The sequence below is a fragment of the Sinocyclocheilus grahami genome, unplaced genomic scaffold (assembly GCF_001515645.1).
Source record: "Sinocyclocheilus grahami isolate Dianchi unplaced genomic scaffold, SAMN03320097.WGS_v1.1 scaffold1185.1, whole genome shotgun sequence".
NCBI lineage: Eukaryota > Metazoa > Chordata > Actinopteri > Cypriniformes > Cyprinidae > Sinocyclocheilus > Sinocyclocheilus grahami.
This window is the reverse complement of record NW_015506364.1, coordinates 334,654-353,838: the sequence shown is the minus strand read 5'-3', so window position 1 is coordinate 353,838 and position 19,185 is coordinate 334,654. Positions and strand designations below refer to the sequence as shown.

Below are 19,185 nucleotides of genomic sequence, written 5' to 3'. Positions count from 1 at the left end.
GTGTGTTCGATTGTTCTGCACCTTTACATCGCTCGTTGTTGTCTATTCTATGGACAACAACGTTCGAAAGGGGGGAATTATGTAGCATTTGGACCAATCAGACACACAACTTTTTGTTATATTTAACAAATAATATCGAACTCCCCATCACCTAACCAAATGGCCAATTACGAGGGTCTATGGACCCTTCCCCCGAAATGCACCTAACACCTCAGAAAGGCAGAACAGGCCTCTGGTTCCATGGTAACCAATGCTGATATCACTGGTTTTATGGCCTAAAAGGAATGCAGGGGATAAACTCCCTCATTTTCCTCATAAGAAAGGCACAAATGCACAGGAGAAACTGACTTTTCTACTAATTAATTCATAGGAAAACCTTCTTTGAATGAACACCCATTTTCTTCAGGCCATTGTGTATATTATTGCTGTGTTGTATTTAATCTGTTGTATTATAGACTATTTTTATTCATGCTTACGATAAACCACTCATTCATATAAGTAACTCTACCATGTCTAGTATCTATGAATTCGTCTTCGGATGATCTAACTGAGAGTGCATATTACATGCTGATACCTCTGCAACATATTGATGTTCTAAGAATCGGTACTAATTTGTGCCTCAACACTCCAGCGAATTACATATGCAAAATACCATGCTTAGAGACAAAGGGCCATAAAAACGCAGAACTCCCGCTTGAGATTCCGGACTTCCCCATTGGGCAAGCCCATCTTGAGAGGCTTGAATCTCTGCAGGCTTTAAAGGCCACACTCCATGTGACCCGCCCTGTTCGGTGGTTCAGTGAGATGCTAAGATGAAGATGTGAGAAACGCTCCAGGATACCAAAGCTCGTGCCAGGCTCCGGCCTAGTCCTTTTTATTCATCAAGTGATTCTGACTCAAACTAGCTCTTTTTCATCAACCAACTTCAGCAAGATCTTGGGGCCTTAAGATTGCATCAGGAATCTTTTTCAGACATACGCAAGTATCAAACTGAGTCGATTTCATTGATGCATTAAGTATCAGTTACACCTTTTTACAAGGTTTGTTTGAACTAAGAATCTGACGTTTTCCCTCAGGTTTTAGATCTGCTGAATATGCAAAATGGTTCCATAAATGTCATTCCTTATGTGTCTTTCTTTAGTGCTAAACTTTAACCCTTTCCTATACCAACTGTATGTGTGTGTGTGTGTATGTGTATGTTAGACCGGCTTAATGTGTTTATGTAGTATGTTAGACTAGTTTAAGTGTTTATGTAGTTAATAAAACCTTACTTGTATATACTATTGTGTTTACTCATAACCGGAGTCAATAATCATGCAGATTTACGTTACAAACTTATAGAATTGTACAGTAAGAAAGTTATTTCCTTTAACCAGGAAATTAACGTTCTTAGAATTGACAAGACGGTTGACCCTGAGTGGTCAGCTAAATATCTACAGTGGATCTAAAATATTAATAATTAATCATAATTAGTTATGGTTAATTATTCATATTTCCCATGAGCTAATTCGCTACAAACACTTGGCACTGACACAGTTCTCAACACTTTTGGAACAAATGTATCGATTTATATACATCACAAATAGTTACAGTATTTGGCATGTGATTTTATATACAGTATTTGGCATCTAATCATATTTTTTAAGTTTATTTCTATATGTCTAGTGTTGGGAAAAGGCTTAAATGCAATGAAATTCTGAACATACATACATTATTAGAGACCATTTTTATAAGTGTAGAAAAAAGCAGCTCTGGAGCCTATTGAATTAATGATACAAAACATTTTTTTTGTTTTCTGTGCTGTTTTGTTATTATTTCGTCCCATTAATATAACAATGAATATTTTTTTTTAATTAAGTGGTATTAAAATTACTAGATATGAATATGATATTGACATATATTACTATTGATATGAATATTTATTACAGTATTTAAATGGTCAGAAAATGTCATGACTCAATCCTCAATGGCTGAAATATATCATGCATTTGCATTTGTAGCTAAATTGTATTGTGAATTCAAAATATTCACTTTTTGTATCAAAAATAAATAAACATACCCCAATGCAAATTTTGATTTTTATAACCCATGGTTTCCTAAAAACATGTTGAAAAAAATAATACATCCTGAATATCAAAGCTTGGGTCTCTTAGGGTAACTTAAGACAAGTAGTAGTTTTCTTGAAAACAAGCAATCATTTCTGTCCGTTTTTGGCATCGTAAGTGCTAAGTAAAGCAATTTTGTGATGAAATGAGTCTGTCTCCTGTTCAGTTCAGCTGCCCTCAGACTCTTATACCTCTCTTAAAAAATGGTATGGGATAACATCAATAGTCACATAATAGCAAATAATATCAAACCAACCAGCATGGTGAATAACTAATTTCACATTTTCAAGTCATTTTCAAGCCATTTGTTGTTATGAATTTGAACCAAGTGGTGTCAAAGTGATTTCTGGAAATATGAGGTTAGTTCTAGCAGACTAATCAGAAGTAGAAATAATATTAATAATGATAAAAAAATTGAGGAAATACATTTGACATGAAAAGTGTGTTTGTGCTTTATCTCTTTAAAATACATGTATTTATATTTTACAAGTATTTTAGCATCTAATACAATGACACTCTTAAAAAATTTTTATTTTTTTTGTCATGGATTAGGTTTTCAAATATTTTTGGATTTCGTCACCTTGGAATTATAAGGTTCTATCTGACATTTTTGTCAAAACTGAGTTATTCACATACTTATTCTGTGACAACTTATTTACATTATGTGATGTGTTCTATCTATAAAGTACTGTATATGGAATGCAAAAAAATTTGAAGCTCAATATCTCAAAACCACTAAGAATGCAGATTTCTCTGCAGGGGGACAATTTATTAGAGCTGGCTGAAGCCACGGTGACACTGGCAGAGGTCCTGGAGCTGAAGGGCGACCCCACAGGCCTGGTGGAGGGGATGGTCATCGAGAGCCGCACAGACAAATGCAAAGGGTGAGTGTAAACGAGACATCCCTACAGTGTCAGAGATTCATAAGGACTACACTTGATATTAGATCATAAGAGTCTTTCCATCAGCTGTTATGTTTCCACAGGCCGGTTACCACAGCCATCATCCAGCGCGGCACTCTGAGGAAGGGCTGTAACGCTGGTGGCAGGAAAGTGCTGGGCTAAAGTGCGCTTCATGTTTGATGAGTATAATCAGGCCGTGAGTGAGGCCGGACCCAGCATCCCTGTGGAGATCATGGGTTGGAAAGATCTTCCCTCTGCTGGTGAGGAGATCCTGAAGGTGGAATCAGAGGTATCTTATAAGCTTGTGCTTTTAGAGAGCCATATTATACACTTTGTAGCATTTTTTATGATATATGTTATACACTACTAGTCAAATATTTGAAATCAGTAAGATTTTTAAATGTTTTTGAAAATTCTCTTACGCTCACCAAGGCTGCACTTATTTGATCAAAAATACAGTAATATTGTGAAATATTATTACTATTTAAAATAGCTATTTTCTGTTTGATTCTAATATATTTTAAATGTTATTTATTCCTGACGCAAAGCTTTTTGCAAATGCAAATTTTCAGCATCATTACTCCAGACTTCGGTGTCACATGATCTTTCAGAAATCATTCTAATATGCTGATTTCAAGAAACATTTCTCATTATCAATGTTAAAAGCAGTTGTGCTGCTTAATTCTTGTGGAAGCTGGGATACATTTTTTTCAGGATTCTTTGATGAATAGAAAGTGAAATTAATAGAAAGAAAACGGAATTTATTTGAAATAGGAAACTGTTATAACATTATGAATTTCTTTAGTGTCACTTTTGATCAATTTAATGCTCCTTGCTGAATAAAAGTATTAATTTCTTTTTTTTTAAATCTTACCCCAAACTCTTGAACAGCAACGTTTCAGTTTCTACAAAAATATTAAGCAGCAAAAATCATTTTTAGCATTTGTTATTAATAAGAATTGTTTTTTGAGCAGCAAATCAGAATGATTTTAACTTATATTCAAACTGAAATTTTAAATTGTAATAATATTTCACAGTATTGTTGTTTGTACCAATACATTTTACCAACAATTTTGATCAAATAAGTGGATATATGATGAAATTTTAGTGTTATTTCTAGACTTGGAAAAAATCATGGAAATTAATAAAATCTTAAAAAGTCATGGAAATGTGTATAATGAATAAAATTGTACTAGTTGCAGGCTCTAAAATGTTTTAAAGAGTAGAAATCGCTATTTGTGAGTAAAATAATAAAAAAGCAGTCACGAAGGATGGGAAAAGTCATAAATTAGACTTTAGTAGTTATAGAAAAGTGGAAATATATTAGTAATAAAAAATTAATAAATTATGAATAACATTCAGTTATTGAAACTTGTAGAGTCATGGAATTTAATTATTTATATTTATATATTTTTATGATATTGCCACTCTGTAAATTTCAGTTTCTGTAAGTATGAAAGTTTGAGCAGCTTTGTAATTACAGCAGAAATAGCTTAAGGACTTTCAAATATCCTTGATAGCAGGGAACCTTGAAGTCAAAAAGGGTTGGCAACCACTGATTTACAGCCCTTAAATGAACAGCTATTGTTTTCATTTTTCATTTTCATTTACCCCCCTCATTGTTCAGGCACCATATGCGGGTTCAATGTCGCTGCAAATAAATCGGTTCAGCAGATGGCTGCAAAGAAGGGAATTCCCTTAAAATTACACAGAGTCATCTACAAACTCATAGATGAACTCAAAGACGACCTGAGCAGCAAACTGCCCCCGACCACAGAGGAAAATATAATTGGTGAGTTTAACTTTAATATTGTTGATTTTAAACTCTATTTGTTCTATTAAAGGTTGATAATTTAGCTTCACCAGTCATGCTTCCCTTCCCAGGCCTAGATATAATATATACAGACTTTCCTGCAGTGAAACATACACATAGTAAAATGTGTTAAATGGAGCTGAGGCCAACCGGACAAAAAGATGAAATTCAGATTTATTCAAGGGAGAAATATTCTCTGGGAAGGTAAGCCAGTGCTGATAAATGCCACAGTTGTGCAGCTTGGGTGTTTTTCTGTTAAATGCATGCTCTTGTAATGTTTAACGGTTTTAATATTTCATGTTTTTTCATGCATTTGTATTCTCCTTCAGGATCCGTGACAACACTGAAACATCTGAAGGATGAAGTTCTGGCAGTAAAGACAGGTATGGAATGTGGCCTTTCTCTAGATAACGAAGAACTTGGAATACAAACCTGGGGATGAAATCATTTGTTACAGTGAATCTGAGATCAAACTGAAAATATCCTGGGATCCGGGATTTTAACGGACTGCATTTGGCACATCAGTATACTATGCTCTATAGTATGCATGCACATTTATAAAACAAAATTGGCTATAGCACAGCTACACCGTCACCAACAGATAATTTAAAAAAAAAACAGTAACATTTCATTGTCTTCATTTTGACTCTAGATATCAGGACTAAAATAAGTGTACATAATGTATCTTATAATGTAAAGAAAATGAGGGAAGTCTCACAATTTAAAAAAAAATGTTCTTTGAAAAGTGTCATGATTTTCATCCTACTTCATGCATATTTCATCAATTTAAACTGATTTCGCACAAACTAGTTTTCGTAAAACATTAAGCAGTACATTAAATATATATTTAAAAATTATTGTCAAGATGGAAATTCAATTCCTGGGATACAGGGCAAAAAACACCATACACAGATCATCTTTAAGGTAGGTAGGGAAGGTACAAAAGTTAAGAGAGCTCAAAATCAAGATATAAGCTGACACCATCTTTCCTATTTTAGTTTGTTCCCTCAACAGCTGTCATTTTTAAGAACTAGGGTTCCCAAATTTGGAAAACCTGGATTTATGAAAAATGTAAGTGTGATTTCTAGAACTGAAAAACTCAAGTGTACAAGTTACAAAAATTTATGAAATCTTAAGTCATGGGCATTTTATAAGGAACATATCTACTTCTGAAGGGGAAAAACCGTGACAAATGACTAGAAAATGTATCAATTAGAAATTCTACATTCATTGGTAATTAAAAAGTGTAAACCCTGAAGAACTCGTCAGCTTTAAAAACATATACATAACATAAATATATGTATTTTTATTTTCAAAATAAGAATACTCCTAAAATAGACTTTGTATCCCGCATGTCCGGTTATCAAGAATCATAAGTGTTTATTTTTATTTTTACATGATCACTTACCATTGATAATTTTATCCAACATATCACTTTAGCATAATAATTTGAATGCCTAATAAGTTTAAAACCCCAAAAAGTGAAATTAAGACTCAAGAGATGAATTTTTGAATGTGGCAGGCCACAACTTTATTTACAAAGTACAAACTCCAGAACAGACGATCTCCTGCGTTACACAAGAGCATGTCGTCAGGACCGTACTTCACTTGTCCTCTGGTTTGTTGAAGCAGTAAGTCAGGCAGCACTTCCCGCAGTAATGACGGTCAAAGTGGCTGGCCATGAACACCCCGGCTCCACACTCATCTGCTGGACACTCGCGGCGCAGCCGGTGGATCTTGCCGTTCTCATCAACCTGAGGATCAAGACAGACATCCTAAAATCATACCGGTGCCTCCCAAAGCTGAACACAGAACACAGAACACATGCAGCTGGCTAAAAAAAAGAATGAGTATAGCAGATGAATGGCACTGATTGTAACTGACCTTGTAGTATTTCAGCACAGCGAGCTTGACCTTCTTTCTCTTGTGCTTGTTCTTCTTGGGGGTGGTGTAGGACTTCTTCTTCCTCTTCTTAGCACCACCACGCAATCTCAGCACTAGATGAAGTGTGGACTCCTGGATGAACGATCGCAACGAAGTTAGTTGAAGTATATTATACGATTGGAAAAGCAAGAAAGCTTCAATTCTGTATGACTGTACCATTAGTCACTGACCTTCTGAATGTTGTAGTCGGAGAGGGTGCGTCCGTCCTCCAGCTGTTTACCAGCAAAGATCAGCCTCTGCTGATCAGGAGGGATTCCTGCACTCAACACATGCTACAGTCAGTATTTTGTCATGATGTGTGCAATGCTGCTAAAAAAAAGACAACTTACCTTCCTTGTCTTGAATCTTAGCCTTGACATTTTCAATGGTATCAGAGGGCTCAACCTAGAACACATTAAGGTTAGTTGAGATTCGTCTTAAATAACAGTAAACTGCACTTAAACCAATAGCTATTTAAGCACTTCAAATGTATAGAAGACCAATGGCAATTGTTACATTTTTATTTTAAGTTTCTAATATTTGTAGCGTTTTTTTTTTCTCCTTTGTGTAACGTTTTGATGCTTTTGAATTTAATCTAATATCTATTTTATCTGTAGGTTGGTAGTTAACAAACGGCAAATGCTTACACTGTAATTGGCACCAACAATTTATTAATATAGCTGTGAATTGAGAGGTTGTAGTATAATGGAAGATTATTAGTCCCTCAAAGTCAAAGCTGTGTAACGTTAACGCGGCTCGTCTGCGCCTCACCTCGAGGGTGATGGTTTTCCCCGTGAGGGTTTTCACGAAAATCTGCATCTTGATGTTCAATCCACCTGTGTATAAAACAGAGGTGAATGTTTCTAGCACATTTTAAGGGATTTATATGTACGAATATCACATTTATTTCGCTATTATTCGTTCGTAACAGTAACTCACCACCAGCTCTAAGATGGCGGAAATCGAAAAGGGTCCTGGAAACGGAACAACGTGCTCTTCGGCGCTGTAAGGCTGCCCGACGAACTGCCTGAAGAGAAGAAGAAGAAAAAACAACACAAGTGAGTTATTGTATTTAACAGTTTTTGAAAATGTTTTTTGTTTTTAATTAGTAGTATAGAAGCCGTTATTTTAATCATTAACATATAACGGCTAACTATATAATATTGTATTTATATTTTATTAAGCTGTTAAAATCGATTTTGTTATGATACTGAACACATTACAGTGTCTGAAGATTCAAACATATGTCGACTGATAAATGTGTATTTATACAGCTAAAACTTCACATTATAAGAAGTCTGTTTCCTCAGAACAGTTTTGCCTCATGGAATAATTAAAATCTCTTGTTTTTTAATGAGTGGTATTGTATTATTATTATTATTATTATTATTACTACTACTAACGAAAAACTTTACTGCTTAAGTGCTGTTTACTGCTCAGGTGCTATTTTGGAATTCATATCTTGTGATTGTTGAGTGTGTGGCAGAAATGTACAACAGGGGCGCTATAGCCTACATAGAGGATTTGAGAGTTGTGCACCAGAAATGAAAATGTATTCAGTTGACTCACTGTGGTCACTTGATGCTTTCTCTGGGCTTAAACCTCTTTCACATGCATGCATGCAATGTCCGACAAAGTCCTCCTGACAAGCGTGCCAAGGTTTTTCTTCCTCTTTGTCGCATTACATAATGCATCCTTTCCAGCCCTTGTTTAAGCATATGGTCTTTTGCCAGTTTACCCAATTAACTGCACAGCAATTCTTATGTGAAGATTGTGTAATCTTGATTTTGTAAGCAGAGGCAACAGCCTGTGCATAACATGGCTGTTGCGGCATCTCTCACTGCCAAAAATCAAATATTTTGCAGTGCAGAAGCAGAATGAGGAAATTGAGCGTTTTGTAGTTGTGCATCCAGAGCTGGATGAGTGTGGTGTGTTTCTGAATAGTATGCTCCCATAGACGTCAACACACCATTTACACACAATTATGCAATGGCCTTTAGATACGAGACTACTCCGCAGGCATGAGTGATTACTGTTGACATCTAGGTGCTACGTTATAGAGTTGCTCCGTGAAGAAAGCAGCCAGTGCAAGCCTACAAATTGTGTGTGCCACGACACGTAGTGTTCCAAAAACAGGACCGTCTCCGCCTGTGATAAGTGCCCAGGGGGAAGGAGCAAGTAGATACAGAACACAGCTGAGGAATAAGGGTGGAGCCAGATCTAAACAGCAGCGTTGGAGTTGTAGATCTGACATGAGAGAGCAGAGCGCATGCACTATTTATGAGTCTATGAATACTATCAGACAAAGGATAACGCCAGATGAAAGTTACAAAGAGCTAGATGGGATGCATTGCATATTTTCACTAGATAAAACGTACACACTCACACGTTGAAACTCGTGCTTCAGGAATAGTTCACCTAAAAAAAATGAAATTTGCATAAAATGTGCTCACCCTCAGGCCATCCAAGATATTGACGTGTTTGTTTATTCATCAGAACAGATTTGGGGAAATGTATCATTACATCACTGTCTCACCAATGGATCCTCTGCAGTGAATGGGTGCCGTCAGAATGAGAGTCCAAACATCTGATAAATACATCACAATAATCCACAAGTGATCCACACCTTGCACTCCAGTCCATCAGTTAACATATTGAGAAGTAAAAAGCTGCATGTGTACGCAAATGCGACCGAGACAAGACAAAGACCATCAAAAAATGGTCTTAAGACCGGTCTCAAGACCAAGAATAGTCTCGAGTACTTCAACACTAATATATATCACATAAAGATAGTGTTTGAAAAATCTTCAGACATTTTTATTTCAATTTTAGTTTTAGTATTTTTCAGCACTTTAACTTAAACATTTTATTTCAGTTAGCCTTGTACCATAAGAACATTTACCTTTGTTTGTTTTATCTAATATTTATATTTGATTTGATTTCAGCTATATTTCAGTTCCCCAAGATGGATAGTTTTAGTAACAATAACAAAAAAATTATGAGGGCGAGTAAATAATAACAGAACGTTCAATGTTCTTTAGCTTTTAAAACACGATTTAATTTTCATTTCAAATTTAGGATATGATGTATGAACATTCAGTGTATTAACATCTCACCAATTATAATGAGTCTGATTTCTATCAACAAGGCAGTTCCTGATGAAATCCCCTAAGCCATTACTAATGTTATGATTGGGTTGTTTATATCTATAGGAATAAAGAATTTAGACGGATAAGCTTGTGCAATGTGATAAGAGATTGTTTGCATATGTGAGTGCTGTTTGTTGCCATGTGAAGCCACACCCCTGCTGTAAGTGAGTGAAGATCACAGTTCATTGCCCTGCAAATTCCACATAAATACGAGCCAGATTCTTCTTCCAAATTTGGAACAACAAACCCGCAAAACACCCTGATCAAAGAAACCTCCTGAAATATCTTGACAGAGAGATGGAGCCACAATATCTTCCTCCCTATTCTACTTTTGACAGTTTACATTTCAGGGACCAGTGTAAGGATGACATTTAACTGATTTGCTTATAATCAGGTTTTTATGGAAATTTGCCGTTAAAGGGATAGTTCACCCAAGAATTAAAATTGTGTCAACATTTACTCACCCATTATGTTGTTCCAAACTTCTATCAGTTTCTTTCTTCTATTGAGCACAGAAGAATATATTTTGAAGAATGTTGCTAACCAAACAGTTGAAGGTACCATATTGACTTCTATATATGGAAAAAATATATATACAATGGAAGTCAATGGCTACTGTCAACTGTTTAGTTAGCAACATTCTTCAAAATATATTATTTTGTGCAGAAGATGAAAAGTATATGTCTTTTGAACAGAAGAGAAAAAAAGCGCATACATGTTTGGAACAAGTGGAGGTGAGTAAATGATGATAGAATTTGGGTGAACTATCCCTTTAAACACTAAGGGACAGTTTCCCAGACAGATTAATTCTAGTCCTAGACTCAAATGGCCCTCTAAACCAGATTAACAGAAATCTTCTTTCTATGTCATGGTTTTAAATAGTCTCAGATTCACAATTTAATATATATCAAATAAAAGAATATTGGCACCCTTGGTAAATATGAACAAAGAAGCCTGTTAAAATAAATCTGCACCGTTAATCATTTTGATCTTTTATTTGGAACACACCTGACAAGATATTTTACTCATAATAATTTCTAGGGGTATAAATAATTGTGGCCAATGTGTATTAGAGAAAAACAAATATTTTCATAATGTGATGTTGAAAAGTTAGATTTTTGTGATTTTTATTTATTTAGAAAAATCAAAAGGATTAACATTACATATTTATTTTCACAACCCTTTTTGATCATAGGGTGTCAATAATTCGGAACATAACTCTCTCTCTCTCTATCTCTCTCTCTCTCTCTATATATATACACTGAACAAAATTATAAACGCAACACTTTTGTTTTTGCCCCCATTTGTCATGAGCTGAACTCAAAGATCTAAGACTTTTTCTAAGTACACAAAAGGCCTATTTGTCTCAAATATTGTTCACAAATCTGTCTAAATCTGTGTTAGTGAGCACTTTTCCTTTGCCGAGATAATCCATCCACCTCACAGGTGTGGCATATCAAGATGCTGATTAGACAGAATGATTATTGCACAGGTGTGCCTTAGGCTGGCCACAATAAAAGGCCACTCTAAAATGTGCAGTTTTACTGTATTGGTGTGTCCAGGGGGGTCCGAAAACCAGTCAGTGTCTGGTGTGACCACCATTTGCCTCACGCAGTGCAACACATCTCCTTCGCATAGAGTTGATCAGGTTGTTGATTGTGGCCTGTGGAACGTTGGTCCACTCCTCTTCAATGGCTGTGCGAAGTTGCTGGATATTGGCAGGAACTGGAACATGCTGTCGTATACGCCGATCCAGAGCATCCCAAACATGCTCAATGGGTGACATATCCGGTGAGTATGCTGGCCATGCAAGAACTGGGATGTTTTCAGCTTCCAGGAATTGTGTACAGATCCTTGCAACATGGGGCCGTGCATTATCATGCTGCAACATGAGGTGATGGTCGTAGATGAATGGCTCAACAAGGTGGCTGGTCTCAGATGATCTTGGAGGTGAAGATGCTGGATGTGGAGGTCTTGGGCTGGTGTGGTTACACGTGGTCTGCGGTTGTGAGGCCTGTTGGATGTACTGCCACATTCTCTGAACCGCCTTTGGAGACAACTTATGGTAGAGAAATGAACATTCAATTCACGGGCAACAGCTCTGGTGGACATTCCTGCAGTCAGCATGCCAATTGCATGCTCCCTCAGAACTTGCGACATCTGTGACTGTGTGATAAAACTGCACATTTTAGAGTGACCTTTTATTGTGGCCAGCCTAAGGCACACCTGTGCAATAATCATGCTGTCTAATCAGCATCTTGATATGCCACACCTGTGAGAGGTGGATGGATTATCTCGGCAAAGGAGAAGTGCTCACTAACACAGATTTAGACAGATTTGTGAACAATATTTGAGAGAAATAGGCCTTTTGTGTACATAGAAAAAGTCTTAGATCTTTGAGTTCAGCTCATGAGAAATGGGGGCAAAAACAAAAGTGTTTTGCGTTTATAATTTTGTTCAGTATAATAGCTGCTTTATGTATAACATAATAAATGACAACAACAACTAATTGCAAGAATGTATGCAATAATTAACTACAAACAAATGTCTAGGCATTTCTTTTCTTTTATTCCACAGCTGATGTGTGCAGTTTATTTTGCTTGCTTTAAAAAGTTTCCTCTTGTTCAGGAAAGTTTTTTGAATTGTAGTCCTTTTTTCTGCTTCCGTTGTTTCCTTGGGTTTGCTTCTCAGTTCCATACAATTTTAAGCTTTGGTTCATTACATTTAAAGGCAACCTCTGTCATGCTAATTCAAAATTGGTTTTAATCTGGTTTATTATAGTTCAGGACTCCATAGTCCATGTGTTAGTAATTTGTTCTTAATCTGTGTTTCAGAAAGCCATTTTATGATTAACTATTCTAGATTAAGCCTACTCCTGGCTTTATTTAAACGCTGTCTGGGAAACCGCCCCTTTATCCAGAATATTGTGTGACACTGAGTGCCTACAAGTGACCTTGATTGCTTAATTAGAACATAACACAAATTATTATATAAATTACAATGAATCAAAGATGAATGAAACAATCAAAGATCATGATGACTGCGAATGTTTAAGAAAGCTCTGGGAGACTCCCTTTTTTCCCTGCTTATATGACTAAGATGATTGCACTCTGTGTTCTGGGAAATAAGTATTGCACTCCATTGACTCACTGTTATGGATTTCAAGATAACTGCTACATGAATCAGCAACTTGAGTAAGGTGATTAAAGCTAATCTTTTAACTGTATAATGGTTTTGTTCTGCGATCCAAAGATATATTATTTCATCCTTTCTCTTACATAAGATGGATTTGTCTTTTTTGCATAAACCAAAAAAACTAGAAAATACTATTAGAAAGAACTAGAAGGCCAGATTAGAAGATGTGCACCAAACATCTCTACGATTAATCAATCATAGGCAAAGGGCAGGTTATCATATCAGTCAGCCATGTCTCCAGCGCAGCACAAAGACCCTGCAGAACTGCTGTGGCACTTTGCTTCCCCATTGGCACTTGGATGACAATGGAGACTGCTGTATCTGGAGAGGACAAACCATCTCTCAAATATGCCTTTGTCTCCTTTTTACAGCACAGAGGACAGATGATGACATCTGCCCAGCAGACACGCACTGACTCACCAGAATCTGCAATAATATCAATAAGTCTTAAAAGATCAACTTAATGTGTTAAAACAGCTGATGATCAGTAGCTCACAATTTGTGCCATTTTTGACCATAGTAGTGCTTGCTAAGACTTGCATCACTATTCATATTGCTTTTGTTAAGGGTTTTAAGTGCACTATACATTTTTCAAGTGATCAGACTTACAGTTTTCACTCGCACTAAAGGAAAGACCCGAGACATATCTATTGGGATATCATGAGGGTATAAATTAATTTGTAATTTCACTAGATGGCTCAGTTCACTGGATCCACCTGGATTCCTTTGTTGTGTTGCATGTGTGACAAAGATAGCATTTACATTACATATGTGTTCCAAGTACACAATGTTCAGAAATTTCGGGCGCATAGCAGAACAGCCTTAATCCTATAAAGCCTGAGATGAAATATAAAATAATAGTCAGAAAAAAATCTTAAACAGCCTATCGAACCTTTAGAGATATATTTTTTGTATGTTTATGATTTGTATCTCTTTTTTTAATTCATGTTTTGTATCATATCACGTTTAATTTGTTTGTGTGTGTATATATATATATATACAGTAGTCAGCATTTGAAGTGGATCAAAACATTTCATCAAAGTTGTCCTAAAATATAAAACCAAAATGTGTTCTTGTCTTAGGACAACTTTGATGAACTTTTTTGATCCACTTCAAATGTTGACTACTAATATATTGATGATTAAACAATAGCTAGGCTACATATGACATAAATTAAGAACATATAATTATCATTTACATATAGGAACAAAGGTAAGCTCATCAGCGCATTTTCAAACCGCTGTGAATTTTAAAACTATTTGAAAAGCATCACTCAGCCATTTTCCACACTTTCGCTCAGGAAGAGAAAGCATGTAGTCACAGCTGCCCCGCCCCGTTTTCTCCGCTCACCCAATAAAATACCCGCAAACTTGCATACCACGCCCCTAATCAGGCGCGTAACATTGCACGCAAGGAGGTGCTTGTGCGTCGCCGAACCGCCCCTTTTCACTGTTTATGCACAATACACAATTCATCATGTACATTAACAACGATTCGGGACCGATAAAATGTAATTTAAAGGAAAACTATGTGAATGGCGCTCAGTGGCGCGGCAGGATTTTCTGTCGGCTGCATTTAAATCCCCGTCTGAAGTTTCCCGCTCTGTTCAGCGTGCAGTATCACGTGTCTAAACATATATAGCACGTGCTGTCAGTGATTTCAACCACTAGAGGCTGCTCTCGCACAGTGTAATGACAGCAGACCCTTCTCAGCCGCTCCAGCAATGGACGCAACCCGGAAAACTATCGGCATGGATTTTTGTCGATAACCGATAGTTCCAGCAATCAACTATCGGTGCCGATTAATCAGCAAAACCGATACATCGGTCGACCTCTAGTAATAATAATGGTGCTTGATGTTTCTGTAAAGAAAATGTGATGCTCTTAAATGTAAAAGTTTCTACAAAAAAATTCTCGCTTTTATATCCATATACCGTGTTGACCCGAATATAAGACAATGTTTTTTTCTTGGAAAAAAATTGCGGTCGTCTTATATTCAGGGTCTAGACTTTGACGTGTCAATAATACACCCACAACAATAGGTGGCGCCAAATACGCATAAAACGAGTGTGCCATGAAATACGTAATGTAATGCGTTTTGTAAAGATCGTGAGAAAAAAACGAAAGAATAAGAAAAGCTTACAGCTGCATGAGTCGTGACTGTCACGTTAGCCTGATGGGACCAAACTCCCTTTGTGATTTTAAACCGTAAGACAGTACCCAGATTTGAAGACTACAGTAAGATTTAACTTCTACTGTTAATAAGATTTTGGTAGGCTACTATTAGAACGGATAGCCTAAATGTCCTAATTCAGATGGGATACCTGTTTTTTTTTTTTAATGGTATATCAAAAAGTGTATATTTTTAAAATGTGATTGTTGGTACATTTTACCAGTTTTTACCATACTTTCAAAACAAAAATTAAAATAGGAAAAATATGCAATATGAAAATAATTGAAGACAAAATGTGTTTACTGAGGAAAAAACAAGATTTGGTTTTTAAAAAACCTTTTTCCAAAAGGTGCATCTGGAAAAAGGGGGGCCGTCTTATATTCGGGCCAATACGGTATTCATTTTTATTCAGAATGTGCGCATTTGCTCATAGGAACACTGAGGACAGGCCAAAAAGTACATCCACATCAAGTTATTATTAATAATGCATTTCGAAAATGAAACTCTGTGTATGAGGAACACAAACGGTGCCCGGTTTGTAGAGCGACACAGCTGATGTTGTGCTAAAACCTCATGTTACTAGTACACAGCGTTCAGCAGTGAATGTGGTCAGCTGACCTCAGCAGTGCTGGCCTTTGCAGAACGTGATTGGGCAGTTCTGCTAGGAGAGCCGTAGTGCCTCTCGCTACCCTTCAGTCCTGTCCTGCCCCAGCCAGAGACTCGTGCCACCTTCCTCACCCCCGATCACCTCTTCTGCCGACTGGAATGTATGACTGATGCACGCCAATTCAGATAACACGCCTTCTGCGACGGCCTCAGGGATGGAGATAAAGCACTGGAAAGAACAGGGTACATTCTTGTTTTGCCCTAAAAAGCCTGAAAATGGACTGAAGAGGCGGTTTTTCTGCTTGCTTTGTTCATAAGTGTTGTTAGGTATAGCTCTGAGTAAGTTCGGTTTTGAGGTTTTGCTTGCAAAGGTGTTTGGGGGAGCGAATGTTCTAGTTGCGCTGAGTAAATGGTCTGGGTGTCTTGATTACAAAGCATATTACAACGGCAAGCATGTATCCTTCTGCCAGAGAATTCTCTTGGCAAACTGCCTGTTTGCTGCACAGAATGTTGAACTGACTGCATAATCTGAATTCAGTGCATTTTTGAAAAGTTAAAGAAAATATGATGCAGCGTGTCGGAGTCATTCGCAGCGCCTTGAGGAGTCATTGCAACATGAGGAGCTTTAAGCAACAATTTGTTTATAATAATTTTTTTGTGTGTTGGCATCATTAAGCACTTTGTCGTTGTGTTGTAGATATTCTTGGAAGGGGAGGCAATGCTCTTTAAATTGTTTATGCACGTTGGCACTTATTGTGGCAATGAAATCAAGCTGGGAACATTTAATGAAGGGTGATGTCTGATCTGAACTTTTGTGAACCCTGAATGCTGGCTTATGAAAGGGTTTCCTGGATAGACACCTACAGTGTGCCTGACTATAGGATAAGGTGAGCTGTGCTTATTTTGAGTCTAGATTTGTCATTTTGCCTCCCATGAGTTCCAATTGAATTTTATTCAGTTTTAAGGAAACGTTATACAATAACTGGTTATCTTTAGTTGAGCACCTGAGGCTAATATATTCATTCTAGATATTTCTGCTGCAATGACAGTTAATGTTAAACATTTAATATGCACATCTGTTCAAAGGTTTGCAGTCAAATAATTTTTTAATATTCTACATTTGTTCAGCAAAGAACACATTAAATCGATCAAATGTGACAAGGATGCAACTTTTTTTTTTTCTCTTCAAATAGAAGTTCTTTTGAACTTTCTATTCATCGATGAATCCTGGGGGGGGGGAAGTATCACTGTTTCTACAAAAATATTAAGCAGCACAACTTTTTTTTTTTCCATCATTGATAAGAATAAGTAATATTTCTTGAGCACCAAATCATCATATTAGAATTATTTCTGAAGGATCATGTGACTGACTGCAGTAATGATGCTGAAAACTCAGCGTTGATCACAGGAATAAATGACATTTTAAAATGTATTAAAATAGAAAACGGGTATTTTAAATTCTAATAATACTTAATATTACCTTTTTAAAACCAATAAATACTGAGACGTATTTCAATAGCATTAATAAATTCTGGCCACAACCTTTTGTATTTAGTTAAAACAAAGTCAGCTGGTCAAACGTTTGTTTATTTATTTATTTAATAAATGTCACTGTCACCGATATTTCAATTATTGTTTGAGCAAACACTGCGTATGACTGAGAGTTGGTAGACTTTTATTTTGAAGCCGATCCGTTCGTTCGACCGGAACTGCCATCAAATTCGACCGGAACTGCCGCTTGTCATTGGTGCGGCGTGCTTCCCGTGTGTTCTTGGCCCTGGCTGTCCGACCGCAGATGAGCGAGATGGATTCCAAACAAGGTTAGTCAGTGAGGACGCTCTGTAATTGCGTCCTTCCTCCATGCGTCACATTTGATTTATGCGCATTTACACTTCAATTTGTGTTTACGCGCACTGTCGATGATTTAGGATGAAATCATGATGATAAAATGCAGTTTTTAGTCTTGTAAGGCCGAAGGACTTACCGTATTTCCAGGCGTGCATTATAACTACACATTAATATTAATATTTATGAGCAGATACGTATGCATTATGCCTTGATCTTCGATTATGTGACGCATTAATACTGTTTCGATAAGCTTATGCAAGGGCGAGAGTACAAGAGGAATGGCAGCATTAACAAGCCCACGTGATTCTGAGTTATTGATTAAATGCATTGGCTTTTTGGATGGATGATATTTGTCTTTAGAAATGCAGTGAGAAGATGCCGCATGCTGGTTTGCCATCAACTCTGATCAGATATATTAGATTAGTTTTAATTATTGAAGGGTCCTTGACTGACTGAGGGTTGTGTTCTATTTTTATCCTCCCTCAGCACGAGCAGACTAGGTTTGCTGTAAAGTCCTGTGAAACAGGGCATGGTGTCCTTGTTTAGTGTGTGCATGAGATATTTTGTTTCCGAATGGAGTTTTGATGTTCAGTGTGGTCACATAATTTGTATATTGAAATCATCTGTTCCATATGCTCATCTGGGAAGCCACCATTCTTCAGCTACTTAAAAACTGAGCATGCACATCATTTTCTGATTAAGATCTGTATTCTGTCCAAGCCTTTACCCTCCCCCCAAAAAACTGTTTTAAATGCTTGGCAGCTATTGAAACGTTCCTGCATTTGTGCAATCAACATATTTCAAAGTAAACCTTAAAAAAAAAAAAAAAAGGCCAGGTATTCATATAGCTTTATTTCGGCTGATCTGATGGATTGCTGAATAACTGCCTGACTGTACAATTGACTGAAGTACCTAAACTGTATGAAACCAAATGTTGGTTTATCTTTATGCTTGCAACGAAGAGTATAATGAATGGGAAATTTAAATGGGGAATTGAATTGCTGTGCAGAGTTACTATAATAATATTTTATGCAATAAATACATTATAAGAGTTTAATAATAAGTGTTAAAATTCAGCAATGTTGTATAAAGTAATATTTTAAGAAGTTGTGTGTATACATTTAAATGATTTATTATAATATAGCACAATTTAATGTGTTTACATTCAGCAATTTTGAATATATAAAGTTTATTTTCTTTAAAGGGGTCATATGATCCTTTTTTAAAGATCATTATTTGGTGTAACAGATTATGCTGACATGCTTTAATGTTCAAAAAACACATTATTTTTCAAATACTGTACATTATTGTAGGTCCTCTATGCCCCGCCTCTCTCAAACACTTAGTTTTCTACAAAGTCCCTCCTTCCGACAAGCGCAGTCTGCTCTGATTGGCCAGCTGACCCAGTGCATTGTGATTGGCCGAACACCGCAAGCACTCGTCGGAAATGTAACGGCCCTTACCATAATCGC

At 36.6% G+C, this 19,185-nt stretch overlaps 2 protein-coding genes, 1 long non-coding RNA gene and 1 pseudogene across 4 annotated transcripts in view; 3 read left to right on the top strand and 1 right to left on the bottom strand.

Moving 5' to 3' along the window:
• LOC107567727 (translation initiation factor IF-2, mitochondrial-like) overlaps window positions 1-2,993 on the top strand; it is a 6,857-nt pseudogene extending 3,864 nt beyond the window's left edge.
• A 154-nt stretch (window positions 2,994-3,147) lies between these two features.
• On the top strand, window positions 3,148-5,426 carry LOC107567732 (uncharacterized). Its single transcript, XR_001606674.1, has 4 exons — window positions 3,148-3,296; window positions 4,635-4,799; window positions 4,892-5,024; window positions 5,150-5,426. It is a non-coding gene; the product is annotated as an uncharacterized lncRNA (long non-coding RNA).
• An 896-nt stretch (window positions 5,427-6,322) lies between these two features.
• On the bottom strand, window positions 6,323-7,751 carry LOC107567735 (ubiquitin-40S ribosomal protein S27a). Its single transcript, XM_016253472.1, has 6 exons — window positions 7,683-7,751; window positions 7,515-7,579; window positions 7,094-7,148; window positions 6,935-7,020; window positions 6,705-6,836; window positions 6,323-6,574 (listed from the first exon to the last, which is right to left on the bottom strand). The coding sequence occupies exons 2-6, from the start codon at window positions 7,560-7,562 to the stop codon at window positions 6,425-6,427; spliced, it is 471 nt and encodes a 156-aa protein (XP_016108958.1). The 5' UTR covers window positions 7,563-7,579; window positions 7,683-7,751; the 3' UTR covers window positions 6,323-6,424.
• An 8,187-nt stretch (window positions 7,752-15,938) lies between these two features.
• rtn4a (reticulon 4a) overlaps window positions 15,939-19,185 on the top strand; it is a 19,542-nt gene continuing 16,295 nt past the window's right edge. The window contains exon 1 of one of the 2 annotated variants that reach the window (XM_016253470.1): window positions 15,939-16,108. In XM_016253470.1, coding sequence (XP_016108956.1) covers window positions 16,036-16,108 — 73 coding nt within the window. In that variant the 5' untranslated portion in view covers window positions 15,939-16,035. Of the gene's footprint in view, window positions 16,109-17,590; window positions 17,686-19,185 lie in introns of those variants that run through there. The other variant, XM_016253471.1, reaches the window with a different exon arrangement.